A 17,399-nucleotide genomic window follows, 5' to 3' on the forward strand; every position below is an offset into this window, starting at 1 on the left:
TGTTCCCTCCTTGTTAATCCCCATTCTTTTTGTTTGCTTTCCCAGATGTTTGCACACATGGATACCTTTATAGCTCCTTTTCATGTTCTTTCCTTTGACGCCAGCATCAAACCTTCTTTCCCTCCTTATTATGCTATCACTGCTTTGATGATACAGTGATTAAAGCAAACTGGATATATTGTTCCTTCTTTCCACTGTGGGACCATAGAGATGAGGTGGTGGAAGAGATGGGGAAAATATAGTAGCTTGGGGACTCCATGGTCTTTCTGGACCATTGTTGGATCAAGGAGAAGAAGCAAAAAAAAAAAAAAGGGAAGCTACTGACCAGCTGATGGAATGGTTGGAGGACGGTGCTAGACTAGAATGTAGTAGACTAACCGCTTGGAAGATGGCTTAGGGTGCAAAACAGTACTTTTGAAGCAGTGCTTCCAAACACAGGTGAGGGATGCTTTTGTGGTGGCCGAGTATGGATGGAGGAGAAACAGTAAATAGTCCTGTATGGAAAATACAGGGCTAGCCTTAGCTTCAGGAATAAAAGGCTTTCCAAAATCCTGGAACCTTGGCTTCAAGGGTAAAAGATTTTCTGATCTTCCAAGCAAATAAGGTCTTGTGTTCCAGATGGATACAGTCAAGGAAAATTCAGTGGTTGCAACTGATGGAATGCTTCTCTCCTGCCATTACTGTTTCTGAGGAGAGACTGCTTAAGAACAGAAAAACAAATTGCAAAAATAGGTAGCACATAAAGAAATGAATTGGGCTGAAAACTCAGATAATATGTCTCTCTGTAAAACAACTCCTTTGACATCCTTGACAAGGTGAACCTGCAGTCAATGCATAAGTAATCTTTCCATTAATACCATGAGTCACTGAATTTCATTTTTAAAGGATGCTGACAAGAGAATTAAAGCCCTGAGGGAAAGTTGCGAAGAGCTCCGTAAAGAAGCAACACAGAGAAGGCAAGAAATTAGAAGCCTGAAAGAAGACCTGTCTTCAAGGCAGAAGCGTCTCACCAAGGATCACAAAGAACTTGATGAACTATTTCGGAAACAAGAAGAACTAAAGGTAATGGAGGACTTCCTGTAGATGCCTGTTTAAAGGCCTGTGTTTTGATGTCAAAGCAGTATAGAAAAAAGCTCAAACATATTTTAAAAACATTCATTTTCAGGACATTTTCTGATCATCAGTGTAAACCAGCCTGAAGTTAATTCATCCTGAATCATTCTTAAATGCTTGAATTCATGCAGGCTAATATTTATGGTTCTTTATCAACAGGATGAACTGGTCCGTCTCCAAGCCATTCCTATTCAGTTTGGAAAGGATATGGAAAAAATGAGCCGCAGAATGCAGTATGTTTCTAGTGCTCTTTGTTTGTTTATTATGGCTGGTTGCACAGTCAGCCAGATGTTTAGACTGGATTTGGAATTTTTGTCCACCTGTTGAGTCCTTCCCAAGGACCTGGGATAGGCAGATGTTGTTGTTTAGTAATATTAAAGGTATCATCGCAGGATGTGAGCTGTTCCTAGTAAAGCTGCCTTTTGCAATTGACTGATGGTGATTTTGTCAATGCCGATGGTGTTCAAGTGGTGCTCCAGATGTTTTGGAATTGCACCTGAGGCACCTATTACTATTGGTACTATCTTTGCTTTCTTTTGCCACAGTCGTGCTACTTCTATTTGCAGGTCTTTATATTTTGTGATTTTCTCCAGTTTTTTCTCTTCCATTCCACTGTCTCCAGATATTGCAGTGTCCACTATCCAGACTTTTTTGTCTTTCTTAACAACAGTTGTTGTTGTTAAGTCTGGAAGTCTGGGGTGTTGTGCGGCAGATGCTTGTCTGTTTGAATTCTAAAGTCCCAGAGCACTTGAGCTTCTTCATTTTCTATTACTTCGTCTATTTTGTGGTCCCACCAGTTCTTGCTTGCAGGCAAGTGGTATTTCTTGCAGATATTCCAGTGCTGCTGCCCTCCACCACCTCCTCCTCCTCCTCCTATTTTTAGCCTGCCTTTTTTATATATAACTCAAGACAGCGAACATACCTAATACTCCTGCCTCCTATTTTTCCCCACAACAATAACCCTGTGAGGTGGGTTGGGCTGAGAGAGAGAGTGACTGGCACAAAGTCACCCAGCTGGCTTTCATGCCTAAGGGAGGCCTAGAACTCACTGTCTTCTGGTTTCTAGGTCAGCACCTTAACCACTACTATAACCACCTTAACCACTACCAAAACTGATAACTGTCATGAGTACTGATGGTGAGCAGGAGGGGGCCCCTATCCAGGGGGGAAAACGCGTGTGTAGTTTATGGAATTTGAGCTGTCATTCAAAGAAACCCAGAACAGACCCGCCTTGAGTTTTGGGGTTTATCTGTCTGGGTTTTCCCACGTTTCTTCATTTTGGTAGGATTTTCTGTCTACACTAGCAGTAATAAAACACTAGAGACTTCCTCCTCGTCTCGGCGTGGTCTTTCCTTAGTCAGGACAATAACTGACACCTTGAATTGGACCCAGAAACAAACTGGCACCCAGTGCAGCTCCCACAGCAAAGGTGTTACATGTGCCCTTCTAGGGGCGCCAAAAACAGCCTGCGTGGCTGCATTCTGGAACAGCTGAAGCTTCTGGATACTTTTCAAGGGTAGCTTCACACATTGCAATAGTCTATATGAGAGATAACAAGGAGTGACTGTTTGAAAGGCCTCCTGATCCAGGAAGGGGCGTAACTGATGCACTGCATGTAGCTGTGCAAAGGCTCTCCTGGCCATGGATGACACCTGCTCTTCGAGCAGGAGCCATGAGTCCAGGAGGACCCCCAGATTCCACACCAGGTCTGTCTGGGGCAGTGCAACCCCATCCAGAACCAAAGATAACTTGAGCCTTGTTATTTGTAGGCATTAGTGGACTAATAATAATGAAATAATAAAAGCCAAAATGATGTACCAAAAGGAGATACAGACATCTATTCTAACTAATGTCAGCATATGCCACTGCTTACAGAGATATAGAGAGAAAAAAAGTCTTGCTTCAGGAACAAGCGCAAGAAGTTGTGGAGACTGTAAAAAAAATGGAGGCTAAATGTGAGGAGACAATGGAAGAAAAAGAAGATGCAATGAAAGAAGTAGAAGGGAAGAAAGCTTTACTGGAGAGCAAAGAGCGAGAATTTATCACTTTGACTAAGATGCACGAGATGAATAAAGAGAATGAAGGAAGTGCCATTGCAGAAAGGTTAGATTTATATTTTTTAGGCCATTATGTGTTTATTTCTGTTCCTGAACATTTATTTCTTACCATTGTTTATAAAGCCTTTAAGGTAATTAACAATAATCACCCATAAAGTCAGTCGCAAGAGGAATTTTTAAGACAGCTAAAAGAAAATGTATAAGTGCTAACAATAAGTTAGCTCCTTCTAGAAAGGCTAATGGCAAGGTAACCATTCAAAATTCCACAGGAGATCCCACATGGTAGGCGCTATGATGGAAAAGAAACCCTAACTCAGCTCCCACCCAGTTTCAGATAGTAACACAATTAAAGCCTATATTGCTGATTCTATCCCCTGTACAGTAACGCTGAGCAAAAAGGCCAAAAGCATTCCTGAACTGAAAGATCTTGTTCCTGCATTAAGGCTGACCAAAGGAAGACAGAGCTCTGCAAATTGAGGGAGGGCCCTCTCTAACCCAGTCAGTAGGCCAGGGATTACAAATTCAGTGTGAAGCAACAGAAAAAGATAACTTTCTTTTTACAAAGAAATATATGTTTGAAGTTACCAGGAAAGCCCCTGTGGGAGATCTTAATGCTGATGAAGGCTCCTAAGAAAGAACATGCTGTTTCAGATAATCTAGCCCTAAACTGTATAGAATTTCAAAGATTAACCCGCAGTTTGAATTAGGCCTAGGAACAGATAGGGCACCAGAGCAGTCTTCTAGGGAGCCCTGGAGTTTTATAAAAGTTCCTCAAGTTCTCTTCATTCAAGACAGGTTGGTTGAATGAGTGATGTAGCCTAATGCATTGGTAGATTGTGGGATGAATCTACCGATTTACTGGATCACTCCCTGTATCTGTTGAAGTGGCCATGGCATTTTTTTTTTCAGACTTCATTTCTTCAGAGAACTCTTTTCACAAGTTCATCAGCAGTAATTAGGCTTTGGAGGTCTTATTAACCTCAGTGTTAGCACTGAGAATATACGTTAGAATGCATGCAGGATGTCTACTTAGGTGCCTGTTACAGAGAAAAATTGACAAGGGAAAACACACATCTCCTTTTAGATAGTTTACCTGTGGAATTTCTTCCTGAAGAACTCCTAGTAGGCTCCTAAGGAAGCTTAACAGGCCCTGTGAAATAGTTCAGAAGACATTGCTGTAGCTGTGGAGATGTCATTAAACATACTTTGGTACCATTGGTATCATCATTATGAGAACACTACCTTTCTTGGACAGAAGATGAGGACTGCTCTTTTATTGAAATTTTTAGATCTTGATTGCTCTCTAGCAATGCTTTTTAAAATCCTGAATCTTGGACTATACTTAATTTCTGTGACTTATATTCTGTTCTATGTCTCAAAGGAATTGGATGGATGAGAAGGATCTGAGATACTGATACAACAAAATAACAGAACAAAACACATTGTTAAAAACAACCTAAATAAAACCTTATCTATAATTATCCCTGGCCTGGATTTGAGAGCCTAATTTTCGGGTTCTTGTTTTTAACAAAACTTTTTTCTACACTTGTGTAGGGGCATGTTAGAAATGGGTTTTCGCAACTCATCCAATATGAAACAAAAACTGCATGATGCTTTGAGTCGGATGCAGAGAGAGAGAGAGAAAGACTTTAGAAACTTTAAAAAGATGGAGATGCAGTTGAAAATAGCTCAGGAAGGCTTGACACAAGTTCAATCGCATCATGATAGAATGCTGTTAGAGGTCTGTATGAGTAAGTTTGAAGAGCAATATCGTTTTTATTACTTTTTCTTTCCTGGTACCAAATGCTGTTAAAGTGTGGTTGGTAAGAAGACAGATACTGAAGGATATAATAGAATAGATACTTGTGTTTTGAATTTTTTTAAAAAAAATATAGTATAACTTTCAGATTTCCAAAGTTACAATATTTTAGCAATTTATCACTGCTATACAGTACCTGTTATGGAAAACAGGGCCCAAGCAAGGCTTATTTTAATCAGTCTCCTAATCCTTTGTCCCCAGAATTGTCTGATTCTTAGTCAGTTGGATGCTATTCAATAAATTTTACATATATTCTGACTTTACTATTCATGTTGTTCCTTCATTGTGAGTAAAAGAGAGTGATCTTTTTGCAATGCTGACCTCTGACAGGGAACTATCTTGGAAGTACACTGCCTGAATAAGCATTCAGAGAATCAGGAAACTGAAATTACAAACGCACTTCCTCCCTAAATAGTAATCACTTAAACCAGCGATTGCACAAAAACATAGTGCCAAATAAGGAATTTCTTTGTGAAACTGCTTATTCTGCACTTGTGCCTCTTTTTTTTTTTTATGCATATACTTTCACACACAGGATGACAGTCTAGAATTGATTTTGAAGAGGAAAATGCCATTTACAGTGCTGCTATTGACTGGAATCACCAAATACAAATAAGATAGGTTGAATCTTTCCCTCCCCAATGGCTTCCTGTATAAAACCTCTTTCACCAACTATCAGTTTAAGAAAACACATTTGCTAAAGGCAAGTTATACCATTAAGTATTTACGTGCCTAAATTTGTGTGCAAATTTACTAGTAATTTATTAGTATCATAGCACTATTATAGAACATAGCAGATCCGTATTGTAGCTATTATGGATCACATCGCAATAGCCATGATGATACCATACACATCATGACATTGTCCAAATTACTCCAATTACTGTATGTAGTTTGTATCAGTCACATGACACAACTGACATGTACGATTTCTGTCACTTGTATGACATGACACATGGGAGATCACACACACTTCTGTGACAGCCATGAATCAGACACAGCATGGAAGCAATAGTAATGAGCTAGATAAACCAATTAATCAGAGTATATAGTTTCAGATTGCATCCTGTAATGCTTAAATCAACCCTGATCGCTCTTTGTCAGGCCTGGCAAATTCAGAACTATTGACTGAAGCAAAAAGTAGTTAAATTGCTAGTTTCTGATTTTTTGTGATTCAGCTCATGCTTAAACATGACATTGGTTATATAAAAATAATGCACTTTCCTTCTTTCCTGGTCATAACTTGGTCTGTTTTTTTCCTCGTACAGATGGATGCTGTCCCTAAAGATGATGGGACAGTATCAGAAAGGCGAAGGGAGGTCCATAGAGAAGTCGAAATAGTGAAGAGAAGTCTGACTCAGGAGGTAATAGGACAGCTGTTCTTCATTTGGTATTTTTAAGGCTAGGATTCATTCTGCAGTGGAAACATGCCATCTGCCAAGCGAGCCAAACTTTTCATGTAATGCTTCTCTCCACATGTGTTCACTGAGATACTGAAGAACAGAAATGCTCTTTTCAAAAATTATCCCCAGGAAAGCCAGTGTCACATAGTCATGCTATTCATCTTTCAAGGAGTCAGAAAGACCCACGCAGAGTTAACGTTTATTTATTTAATTGATTTGTACAGCCGCCCGTCTCACATTTGTGACTCTAGGCAGCTCACATGATGAAACAACCAAGCAAAAAACCAATAAAAACACAGATCCCAATAAAAGCAATAGTTAAATATTAAATTAAATATTAAATTTAATAAATTAAAACCAGATTAAAACCAAATTAAAACCATAATAATATAAAGGAAGCTGAGATCATGGCTTACCAATTCTATGATCACTGCAAAAATTTAGTCTCATTGTACTCCCCGCCCTGTAATTCTGGCAGCGTCAGTCCCTTTTTGCAGCTGCCTGGTGAGAATGTGTTTACATCAGAGTTTCTAAAGCTATGTATAAGGAGTAGATCGGATAAATTAAGGATACAAGATTATTTCAGCTGAAAAGAGGAGGTGCTGTTTTCCATAGAATCTCTATACCGGCCCCATCTGCATTAACCCTACGATCTTAGTGCTACTCTCTATTTATTCCGAACCCATCAAATGTAGCAAGTTGTGGGCTTTATGACTTCTTCATTATCTAGTCTGGGAGCAGAATTCACTTATCTACTGGATTTTCTGGCATAAGTTATTCAGAAAAGTCAGGCCAAGACAGCCTGGTACTTAATTAACTTTAGCAAACACGTCATCTCCATATTTCACTCACCGATCCAGTGGAATGGTGACATCTTCCTCCTTGGACAAGGGCAATTATTTATGCAGCTGCAAGGTGTTCTGAAGAGTTTTGCAGAGATTGAGAATGATTTTCTGGGCTACCCTTGGGGAAAATTCAAAATACTCGCTAAAAGTAATACAGGGATGTCAGTCCCAGCACTGGCATGATTATGTCATCACATGCATGTCATCACTGCCCTCCTGCCCTTCCCTGGGGAATGGGTACTGTTCTTGCAAAAGGGAGCAAAATTTAGCTGCTCAGTGTTCATTTTCTGTAGTGTGACTCCTAGAGGAATTTCTGCTCAATCACTTATGGATAGTAATTAAATGTAGACATTATTCAATATTCAGCACCTCCTAGAACCCATAATCCTGAAGGTCTACCTGTCAAACCCTAAGCCCTTGTATTCTTCCTTGCAAACCCTTGCCTGTTCCCTTCCCTTCTCTAGCCACGCAGACAGAGCTAAGGATGAGGAAATGGTGTAACAACCACCCTCATCCTCTACTTTCCAAAGGGGCTGCTGAGAACAAGCAGAATAGAACAAACCCTTGGAAGGCATCTTGCTCAAGAACGTTCCAAAGTCTGCTAAGAGTACTGACTGTACATACTACAATTGCATAGTGGATTGTAGTAGTTAGAGAGTTGATCTTGAGCGCAAAAAGGCCCACATTCAAATCCCAACTCAGCCAAGAGACTCCCTGTCTGATCTGGGGCCAGAGATAGATCAATGGATGGATGGATGGATGATAGATATTTTACCCCAGATTGTTGTCAGGAAAAATTCAAGGGAAGGAGAATTATGAAAGTGGTTTCAAGGTCCTTAGGACATGTATGATGTAGATAGAAATGTTTCAATTAATGTTTCTTATCCCTTTCCCACTCACTGCATAGCCTCTTTGTATGTACTTCTCTGTTCCTTTGTGTCTGTAGAGGCTCATACATTGCCGAACCTTTGTTCCTTTCTCCCATTTCTGCGAGGCTGTTCTCAGTGCTTGCTGTACTCTCTGGCAGTGAAGGAAGCCGGAGGAGGAACATCACATTTGGCAGGCTACCAGGTTTCCTCTCCTCAAGGCCTAATTTTCAGCCATGGATTTCCATCAAATTGTTTTGTTTGCATCTGATTTTTCTCTCAAGTTCATCCCTTTCATTCATCTGGGAACCCCTGAGTTTTCTTCCTCGCCCAATTGCTTAATCCCATGGTATAGCTGGGAAGTCTCTGGGCCCGCAGATGACGTATTTCTATTCTGCACAGCACTTTGGGCCCTGAGTGTGGTGTAGTGGTGAAAGTGTTGGACTAGAAGTGGGGAGACCCATGTTGTAATCCACCCTCAGCCTTGGAAGCTCCCTGGGTGAATTTGGATCGGTCACTCTCAGCTCAGCTCAGCTCAGGATGTTGCTGTTGTATGGATACAATGGGAGGAGGGGGTGCTATGTACAGTGCTGCCTTAGGGTATAAATCTAACAAACAACATGCTTGGGCCATGAGCATTAAGAAAGACAGCCTTTATGAAGCACCGCACCTCACTCTATCATAGCTCTCCATTCCCCCTATCCAAAACATCAAAATGCCTCTTACACTTTTTATTCCAGCCTCAGACCCACATTTTATTATTATAAAACAGTTACATAAACAAGGAAGGAGTATAAATACACGGAAAATAAGGGTAACTAAATAGTTTGTTAAAATGTTTAAAGAGCACATCTAAATGAAAAGTGTAGTCAAGAATATTCTTTCCACTGTGGTACATTTATGTGTATAGTTATAAATTCCTATAAGCTGTAAAATCCATGCCTTTCTCTGGGCTATGGTTTAGATGTAGTTCCTTGACTGTAGAGATATTTATTAACATATCTAACTCTTGGATTTTCCTGATATTTTCAACCTAGAAATCAGCAACAGATGCTGAAATACGAATGCTGGACCAGTGTATTGCTGAAGAAGACCAACTCTTTCGGGCTCAGGAGCATTACAGGGAAGAAGTTGCCAACTTGATACGTATGACACAGCTCAAGGCTGATGAGAGGGAACAAAAGTCTAAGGATTTCTTGAAAGCTCAGGTAAGAAGAATCCAGTGAGTATTTAGCTTGGTCCATTGGATATTTACCTGGACTTTCCGAGGATCTGTAGTGTAGACTTTTGTCTCATTCAGAGTTTCTTGCCTATACATTATCATAATTGAAAAAATGGCACAAACTTGTTTCAAATCCAGACCACTGGCAAGCCTATACTTACTTGTAATATCATTGTTCTTCTTCTGCTGCTGCATTCCTATGCCATGGGAAATCACAAGAATTAGGACTGCAGTGTGATGCTTGGTAAGTTGATTTTTCTGTGAATGCTTATGGTGCTAATTAAGAAAACTTAACTTTGTGAATGGCAAAAAAGTCTTGGAAATCAAAGTATTGTTTCTGATGCAGGTACAGACTGAAATTGAAAGAGTAGTGGGTATCAGTAGGCTAAATAAGTAGCAGAAGGAACAATATAATAGAAATTGTAGAGAGTATGTGTAGCTCAAGTTTGACATGTTGTGTTGTTAGAATTCTTCAGAGCAGGTTTCTTGGGTTGCAGACTTTTCATTACCTTATTAGATAACATCATCACTGCATGAGATATAAGGAAGTTTGTTGGCAAGTGTTGTATATACCCTTCTTTTATGTCTTGACTAGTGGAGTTACAGAGTTCCAAGGGAAAGCGAGGGCCTTAAATTGCATGTGAATGAAGGCTTTATTAGATCTTTTGATAGGTCCATAGGTCCCTCAACAGCCTTTATTTATTTGTTTGTTTAATTTCTGTAGCCGCCCATCTCAACAAGTGACTCTGGGTGGCTTACAATCATAAAAACCACAAAACAGTTAAAATAATTAAAAACAATTAAACTGTACTATATATATATATATATATATATATATATATATATAGATAGATAGATAGATAGATAGATAGATAGATAGATAGATAGATAGTCGCCAAGTAAACAATGCATAGATCTTAGTATAGCTAAGAAACAGGGCCCTTAACACACTTGGGATCCCAGGCCCGGGCACATAACCAGGTCTTCATGGCCTTTTAGAAGGCCAACAGGGTCGGGGACATCCTGATCTCTGAAGGGAGAATATTCCAGAGGGCAGGCACTACGGCAGAGAGTCTTCTAGTTCCCGCCAACCAACATACTTTGGCTGATGGGACCCGTAGCATGCCCAACCTACCAGACCAAATTGGACAGGTAGAAACAACTGGGAGAAGATGGTCCCTTAGATAACCTATATGTCTGTTGATTGCAGTTTAGTCAGAATATCATGCATCTGCTTAGCATCATCTTGCATTTTTCAATCTGTCTTGTTCTACAATTCCTACTATTTCCCAGTTGAAGTTATCTCCTAGTTGTGTGTGTGGAGAGAGATTAGTGAAGTAGTACTACAGCATCCATACAGAGGGTTGAAAAACTCTCTCTCTCTCTCTCTCTCTATATATATATATATATATGACCCATGCAAAAAAAGGATTGGGGCTTTGATAGTGTGGTCATTGATGCCATCTTGACTCTTTGACCTCCCCTCAGTGCTGATGTAGTACTGTTAGTTGGTACTCATGGATACAGTCTGCTTGTCTTCTGCCTGTTCATCCTAATTACGTATAAAAGAGAGCCTATCTATTGATTCAATACTATGATATGGGAAACCTAAAACATCAATACTCTCCCCTTGCTAAATTGTTTAGCTCTGAAGAAATTGGCCTGCAGTTGTGCTTTCTACCCATGAAGTACCAAATGAAAGGTCCGCACTATTAGCCAGGGGATCCAGGGGGTGAGTCAAAAAAGGCAAGATGATGGTTGCAACCATGTAATCAAAGCCCCATCCCTTTTGTATGTGCTTATTGAGGTTGACCCACATACAAAGGAATGGAGTTTGGTTAGACCATATGGTTAGAACCACCCTTTTATTTGACATCCCCCACTCCAGATAGCCTATTAGCCTTGCCAGCCCATCATTTCTTTTGAGATAAGGATGGAGATACCAAACCTCTCTGAACATGTGAGTGGGGATGATCACTCTGGCATACAAATTATCTCATCAGGGAGAAAGGATGCTTACAGACATGCTTTGCCTACATCCACTGATTTTAAGTCTTCTGTGTTATATTTGCCTTCCTGTCTCAGTAGTGCAAAATGCAAAAGCATCTGATCTCCAGTTGATCTCTAGCCATGGTTTGCTGACAATCCACCAGCTCTACTTTTGTTTCTGAGAATACTGTATTCTATTTTTGAAATAGAGGACCACGTTTTGCGTAATTTTAGCCTACCTGAATTTTAGAAATGTCCTTGCATTTCTGACAGCTCCCCAAATACTCATTGCTGTTTCTGTTTGCAGGTGCGTCTGAATAACATTATTGCAGAAATAAAAACAAAAGACTTTGAAATTAGGGAATATACAAAGAAACAGAGAGAAATTCAGAGACAGTAAGAAAACTATTATAATGGATTTGCTGGCATAACATTGAAAAAAAAAGGAAGTTGATGCATCAACATTTCCCTTAAAAATTTTTTTTGTGGTTTCAGGATGAGAGAATTTGCTAAACTCTATGACATTGTACGACACGAGAGAAACAAATTGGTGAACCTTGTACACTGTGCTCGCCAGAAAACAAATGAAATTAAAGATAAAGTCAAAATGTTAGATAATGAGATGGAAATCTTAAGGAACAATGCTGTAATTAAAGACAGGTGAGTATCCAGATACACAGTTCTTCTGAAAAATAATTTTCCTGATTTTACTTAGAAATCAGTTTTTATTTTGTATTATGGTGCAAGTCTTTCCTTTTTTATCTGCATCTGAAGTGTACTCTTGATGCATTCCCCTGGGCCAAATTCTGCTTCCTATAAATGCTTTATTCCAGTAAAAAAGGGAAATTTCTTTTCTGTCTCTTCTCCAAGCAGAAAGATTTCTTGGCAATGGGAAGAGCAGGATCAGTTCCCTTACATTTCAGGAAAATGGCTGAAGGATCTCTGCCTCTTCTTAGGGTTGTTTTTTTTAATGTCCTTCGTAAGGGGATTTCTGCTGTTCCTTCTTTCTTGCAAAAGAACTACCCCTGTTCTTGCATGCAGTGAGTAAGCCCACCGAATAACTTCTTTGAAGTTAAAAAGACTGACATCAGTTGCCACCTCCTGCATCAAAAAGTGACTACTGTGCCCATATCTTTTAAAATTCGGGCAGCAAACAAACCTTGCATGGCCCTCAGATAATTTCTAGAAGAAGAACAAAGAATTCTTGGCGTGAGAACATGTGGAAGGATTTTTTCTTATGTTTAAGAATTTTTTCTTATGTTTATGTTCAGCGTATTAGTTTATCTTAACACAGTAAAAATGGGAATAAGAGGAAAAAGTCTAATCCACAAAAAGGGTTAGTTTTATCAACTTTTCTTATTAGTCAAGGTGATCTACATAAAATGAAACACCAAAAACTTCTTGGCAGCTATAGTAAGCCCAATAACAATTATTGCAATTTTCAGTCCTCCAACAAGATTTTAGTGAGGTTTCAAGTTAGTAAATTAAAGGCTGATGCCTTTTCCTCTTGTTCTGAAATTTCTACCATCTATAAACTGAATCAACAAAATGGATTAAAGTATATCAATTATAGATGCAGCAGTAGACCTCTCATGATCTTCCATCTGAAAAAATCAGTTTTCAGCTGAATCCAAATTCAGTTAACAGTAAATTCAATCTTTTTATGCCCTTTCATAAGGATAGGCCATCTTTCTCAGTCACTGTGGCTGTTGGCTTTGGGTGGGAAGAAAGGTGGTGGCAGCTCATTCTTGGATGCCATCTAAGCAAACAACAAAAGATCCTGTCTGATGGTAGGAGATAATAACTTCTTTCTGGTTCAAGTAGTAATAATAAGAGAGTTTTTTTAATAATAAATAATAATAAAAGTTTTCAGGAAAATAAAAATGCATGGAGTGCCAGAGTATATCAACAGTGTCATTACTGCAGGAAGTTAGTCTAAATTAAATCATGGCATTTAGCGTGTGTATTGTCTGACACACATGTAATCCCTCAGGTCAGAAGAAAGCATCATTTTAGCAGCCAGGTTTGAAACTGTTTGAATGGATGAAGACTTCACTGGGCAAGGCAGTAATGCAAAGTTGTCAGAACTATTTTATGCACATGAGGAAGGGTTGGGATTTTCTGGTTGTCCTCTGGATTTTTCGGAGTGGTTTTAAGGGTTTGTTCCTGAAAGAGGATACCTCTAGTTTAGAGTTTACAGTAGAAATACAATGTTTAAATAAAATACAACCAAAGAAGAGTGTATGTGACTGTACTATAGGAATGATCAACATTAATCCAATTCTACTGAAGGTAACATAATGTGCTGTGTCCTTGAAGCTAAAAGGCAGAATTTGGCAACTGCATATGTCACTTTCAGGTTTTTATCTACAAAAAGGCAAGCAGGGTTAAAGAAAAAAGGAAAAAAAATGGCTATGCATTTTTGTTAATCAGGGCTGCAATAGCCTTAAACCAGTGTTTTTCAACCTTGATGACTTTAAGATACGTGGATTTCATCTCCCAGAATTGAGAGTTGAAATCCGCGTATCTTAAAGTCACCAAGGTTGAGAAACACTGCCTTAAACAGAAGGCAGTATAACATCTGCATCTCAAAATCACATGTTTAATCGCTCAGTCTCCTCAGATTCATAATGGCATAGTCTTTGCATGGTTGGGGCATTATTAAATCTTCCCTCTAGAGCTTCTGAAGGGAGGGCATTGGAACAGCCTCTGGTAAAGCCATAAGAAAATGTAGGCTGAGAAAGCTTACCTGACTATTCTCATGGGTTTCTCATGAGCAGAATAATACTCACAGTTAAACAACCTTTAGAGTAGAATCAGTAAGATTAGGGTTTCTCAACCAGGGTTTCATGGTACCCTAGAGTTCCATGAGAGGTCACTAGGGGTTCCCTGGGAGATCTTGATTTATTTAAAAAAGTTATTTCAAATTTGGGCAACTTCACGTTAAAGAGGTAAATTTCATTCTTTATTTTTAGTTTAAGAACACTGTTGATGCATATATACAGGCCTACCCATGAAATGAATATAATAGTTTTGTAACTTCTGGCCTATGTTTGAGCCTGAATGTGCAGGGGTTCCCCGAGGCCTGAAAAATATTTCAAGGGTTCCTCCAGGTTCAAAAGGTTGTGAAAGGCTGAGTAAGATAATAGGCCATTCCTAGAACTGGAAAAGGTGGGTGAGAGCATGGAATTTCTAGCAGCACTTAAAGTAATAAGCTGCTAACAAGATAAGTGAAAGTGTTAACCACAAGAATGCAAGCTAGCTGCTGGGAGTATACTACGAATTGTTAGCAGCCTGTGCTGTGAATCAAGGTTTTTTTTTTTGATAGAGGGTAGGGAAGTTAACCAACGCACGATACATTCTAAAGCCTATTTTTGAAGTAAAGGCTTCTACTGTATAGGAAAAGGTGATCTCATTTAACCTGCCCCCTCTGTATAATGTTAAAATATGTATTAACCAAATTCATCAATACTGGTAATTTTATTGAAGTATAATGATAAGAAACAAAAATGTTGTGGGTGGCACAATGTAATTAGAATGTAGCCAGTGAAATGGGGGAATTTGTTGGCATACAGCTATAAGAGAGTCTGTAACCCCATCCCTCTCTGGGCTTTGTCATTGGACATTTGGCACCAAAATTGGTCAGTAAAATCAATCTGCTTCAGTGTAATGGTATCCTGCATAAATGGAATGCTTGGGGGGAGGATTTTCTACTACAGTCACTTCAGAAATGGCAGAAAGCCATGCCACTCATTTTCAGCAATTGCGGGTGGAGGATCCTTGCGGACTGCAAAAAAGGATAATGTGCAGCCCTGTGATCTTAAGTTACTCACCCTGATTTTGGTGTAGGGGACCTTTTGAGACCTCAGTTTCCTGAAAAAGACACCATAGTAATGACAGAATGAAAATGCCAGCAGTGAGGAGTTTGAATTAGAATTCAGATATGGAAAGTTGAAAATGTTTGTTTAATGTGCTTAAAAGAGAACCGGTTTCTACATAGTTAAGGGAAATTCCAAATATTGCAGACACTTTTGCAAGTGCATTATGTGAAACAAAGGCTAATAGGAAAGCAACATCTACAGTAGGTAGGTTGTGTTTGTGAACATCTAGCTATAGAAAGGAGAAGATACCGATAGGTAGATGAATACATTTATAAAGAAAGTGAGACCATGATGACAGGATGTAGGTTACGGTTGTAAGGATAGGCTGAAAATAAGTGGCTTCTAAAGCTATATTACCATATATACTACTACCATCTGGCGGAATGTTATGGAGGTTTTGGAGTCTGGAAAGATCATTAACTGAAGGGCACAAAGACATGTTTATGGAAATAGGAGGAAAAGTAAGCAAGGCATAATAGCTACAGTAGAAGCGTACATTCAGCAGGGCTTATGCATTCAGATTCTGATCAGACCTTTCACTCTCAGATTAATGGAAAGGAAGGATGCTGCCAATCTTTTTCAACGTAGGGAAGTCCTTTGGCCAATGCCGCCATATTCTCAAATAGTAATATTAGTGACAGTAGTGTTTAAAGTATCCTTTGTGTCAGTATTTAGGAATGGAAAGCCTCCCAAAGGTCAGTAAGGGGAGAGAGATTCAGAAGACTCAGACTTTTCTGGCAGCACAATATTGATGGAAAGATAGGAAAAAACTAGCAAAATATCTAAGAAGAGTGAAAAAAAAAAAGACCCTTCAGTGGAAGAGATAATGGAGTTAATCAGAATTCTTAAACTGTGTTGGCCTGGGACATGAATGGGCATATATTTCTGTATGGAGACAATGCTATGTTGTTGCCTGAGAACCTGAATGATTTGTAGCAAATGTTAGATAAACTGTATAATGCAACAAGAAGAATGGATCTGAACATTATTGTATCAAAAATCAAGGTAGTTGTGTTTGACAGGGAAATGTAATGGACAATTGCAAATTATATATACCCGTAAATGGCAAAAAAATTAAAATTTGGGTATTTTGATACTAAAGAGGGGAAATGGAGAAATTTTAAGATGTGGAAATGCTGGTAGAAAGATAGTTGATCGTATATGGTCTGTTGCGTGGAAATAATATTTATTTATCAAATTTATATGGCCACCCATCTCACAAGAAATTACTCTTGTTTGTCAAAAGAAGTTTAAATCACTCAGTATAAGAATGTACTTCTACCCACTTTCTTATGTGGCAGTTGAGTATATTAGAACATAAAAATAAATGTAATGCAGTGGGAATGAGTTACTTAAGTGTGCAGGGTAAAATAAGAAGAGAGTGAGTCAAGGATGAATAAATTTAATATAACAGCTAAAGAATGAAAGTATGAAAGACATATATTGAGATTGTTTGGTCATATAAATGGAAAGAATGAGGCCAGAATGGCAAAATCAATATATGAATACTATATAAATATAAGAAATCATGTATTTCATATTCTTTATTCAATATGTATTGAATATATGGGTTGAGAAAAATTTGTGGTTGGGTGGAGTTGACAAGATCCTCAAAAATGAAGAAGTGAGAAATTTGAAGTATAAAATACAGTAAATGAAGTGGTGTATGGACATGATAGAAGCAAGTATGGAGAAGTATGATATTGGCGTAAAACTAGTTATTTTAATTGTCTTTTCTTTTTCTTATCTGAGGCCTTTAACTTCATTGTCTTAGTATTTCGTATTCCTTTTCTGTGGTCTGCAATAACATTCCAAAAGAGAATAAGATGGTGGATATACATGTATGTATGCATTGTGAAAGGTGAAAGGTCCCCTGTGCAAGCACCGAGTCATGTCTGACCCTTTGGGGGGATGCTGCTTTTGCGATGTTTTCTTGGCAGATTATAGAGCAGGTTGGTTTGCCATTGCCTTCCCCAGCCATCATCTTCCCCAGCAAGCTGGGTGCTCATTTTACCGACCTCAGAAGGATGGAAGGTTGAGCCAACCTGAGCCAGCCACCTGAGAATCCGGCTACTGCTGGGATTGAACTCAGGTTGTGGGGAGAGTTTCGGTTGCAATACTGCCACCTACCACTCTGTGCCACACGAGGCTGTATGTATGCATTACTTGAGTAAAAAACAAAAACAAAACAACCAACAACTGAT

The 17,399-nt window shown here is 39.0% G+C and overlaps 1 protein-coding gene across 1 annotated transcript in view; it reads left to right on the forward strand.

Moving 5' to 3' along the window:
• The first annotated feature begins 874 nt into the window (after positions 1-874).
• The window catches only part of CCDC146 (coiled-coil domain containing 146), a 31,086-nt gene continuing 14,561 nt past the window's right edge, over positions 875-17,399 (forward strand). Inside the window, exons 1-8 of the mRNA XM_063308074.1 lie at positions 875-1,062; positions 1,273-1,346; positions 2,989-3,216; positions 4,725-4,911; positions 6,258-6,353; positions 9,141-9,311; positions 11,622-11,710; positions 11,810-11,974. Coding sequence (XP_063164144.1) covers positions 1,321-1,346; positions 2,989-3,216; positions 4,725-4,911; positions 6,258-6,353; positions 9,141-9,311; positions 11,622-11,710; positions 11,810-11,974 — 962 coding nt within the window. The 5' untranslated portion in view covers positions 875-1,062; positions 1,273-1,320. The remainder of the gene's footprint in view (positions 1,063-1,272; positions 1,347-2,988; positions 3,217-4,724; positions 4,912-6,257; positions 6,354-9,140; positions 9,312-11,621; positions 11,711-11,809; positions 11,975-17,399) is intronic.

The sequence above is a fragment of the Candoia aspera genome, chromosome 7 (genome assembly GCF_035149785.1).
Source record: "Candoia aspera isolate rCanAsp1 chromosome 7, rCanAsp1.hap2, whole genome shotgun sequence".
NCBI lineage: Eukaryota > Metazoa > Chordata > Lepidosauria > Squamata > Boidae > Candoia > Candoia aspera.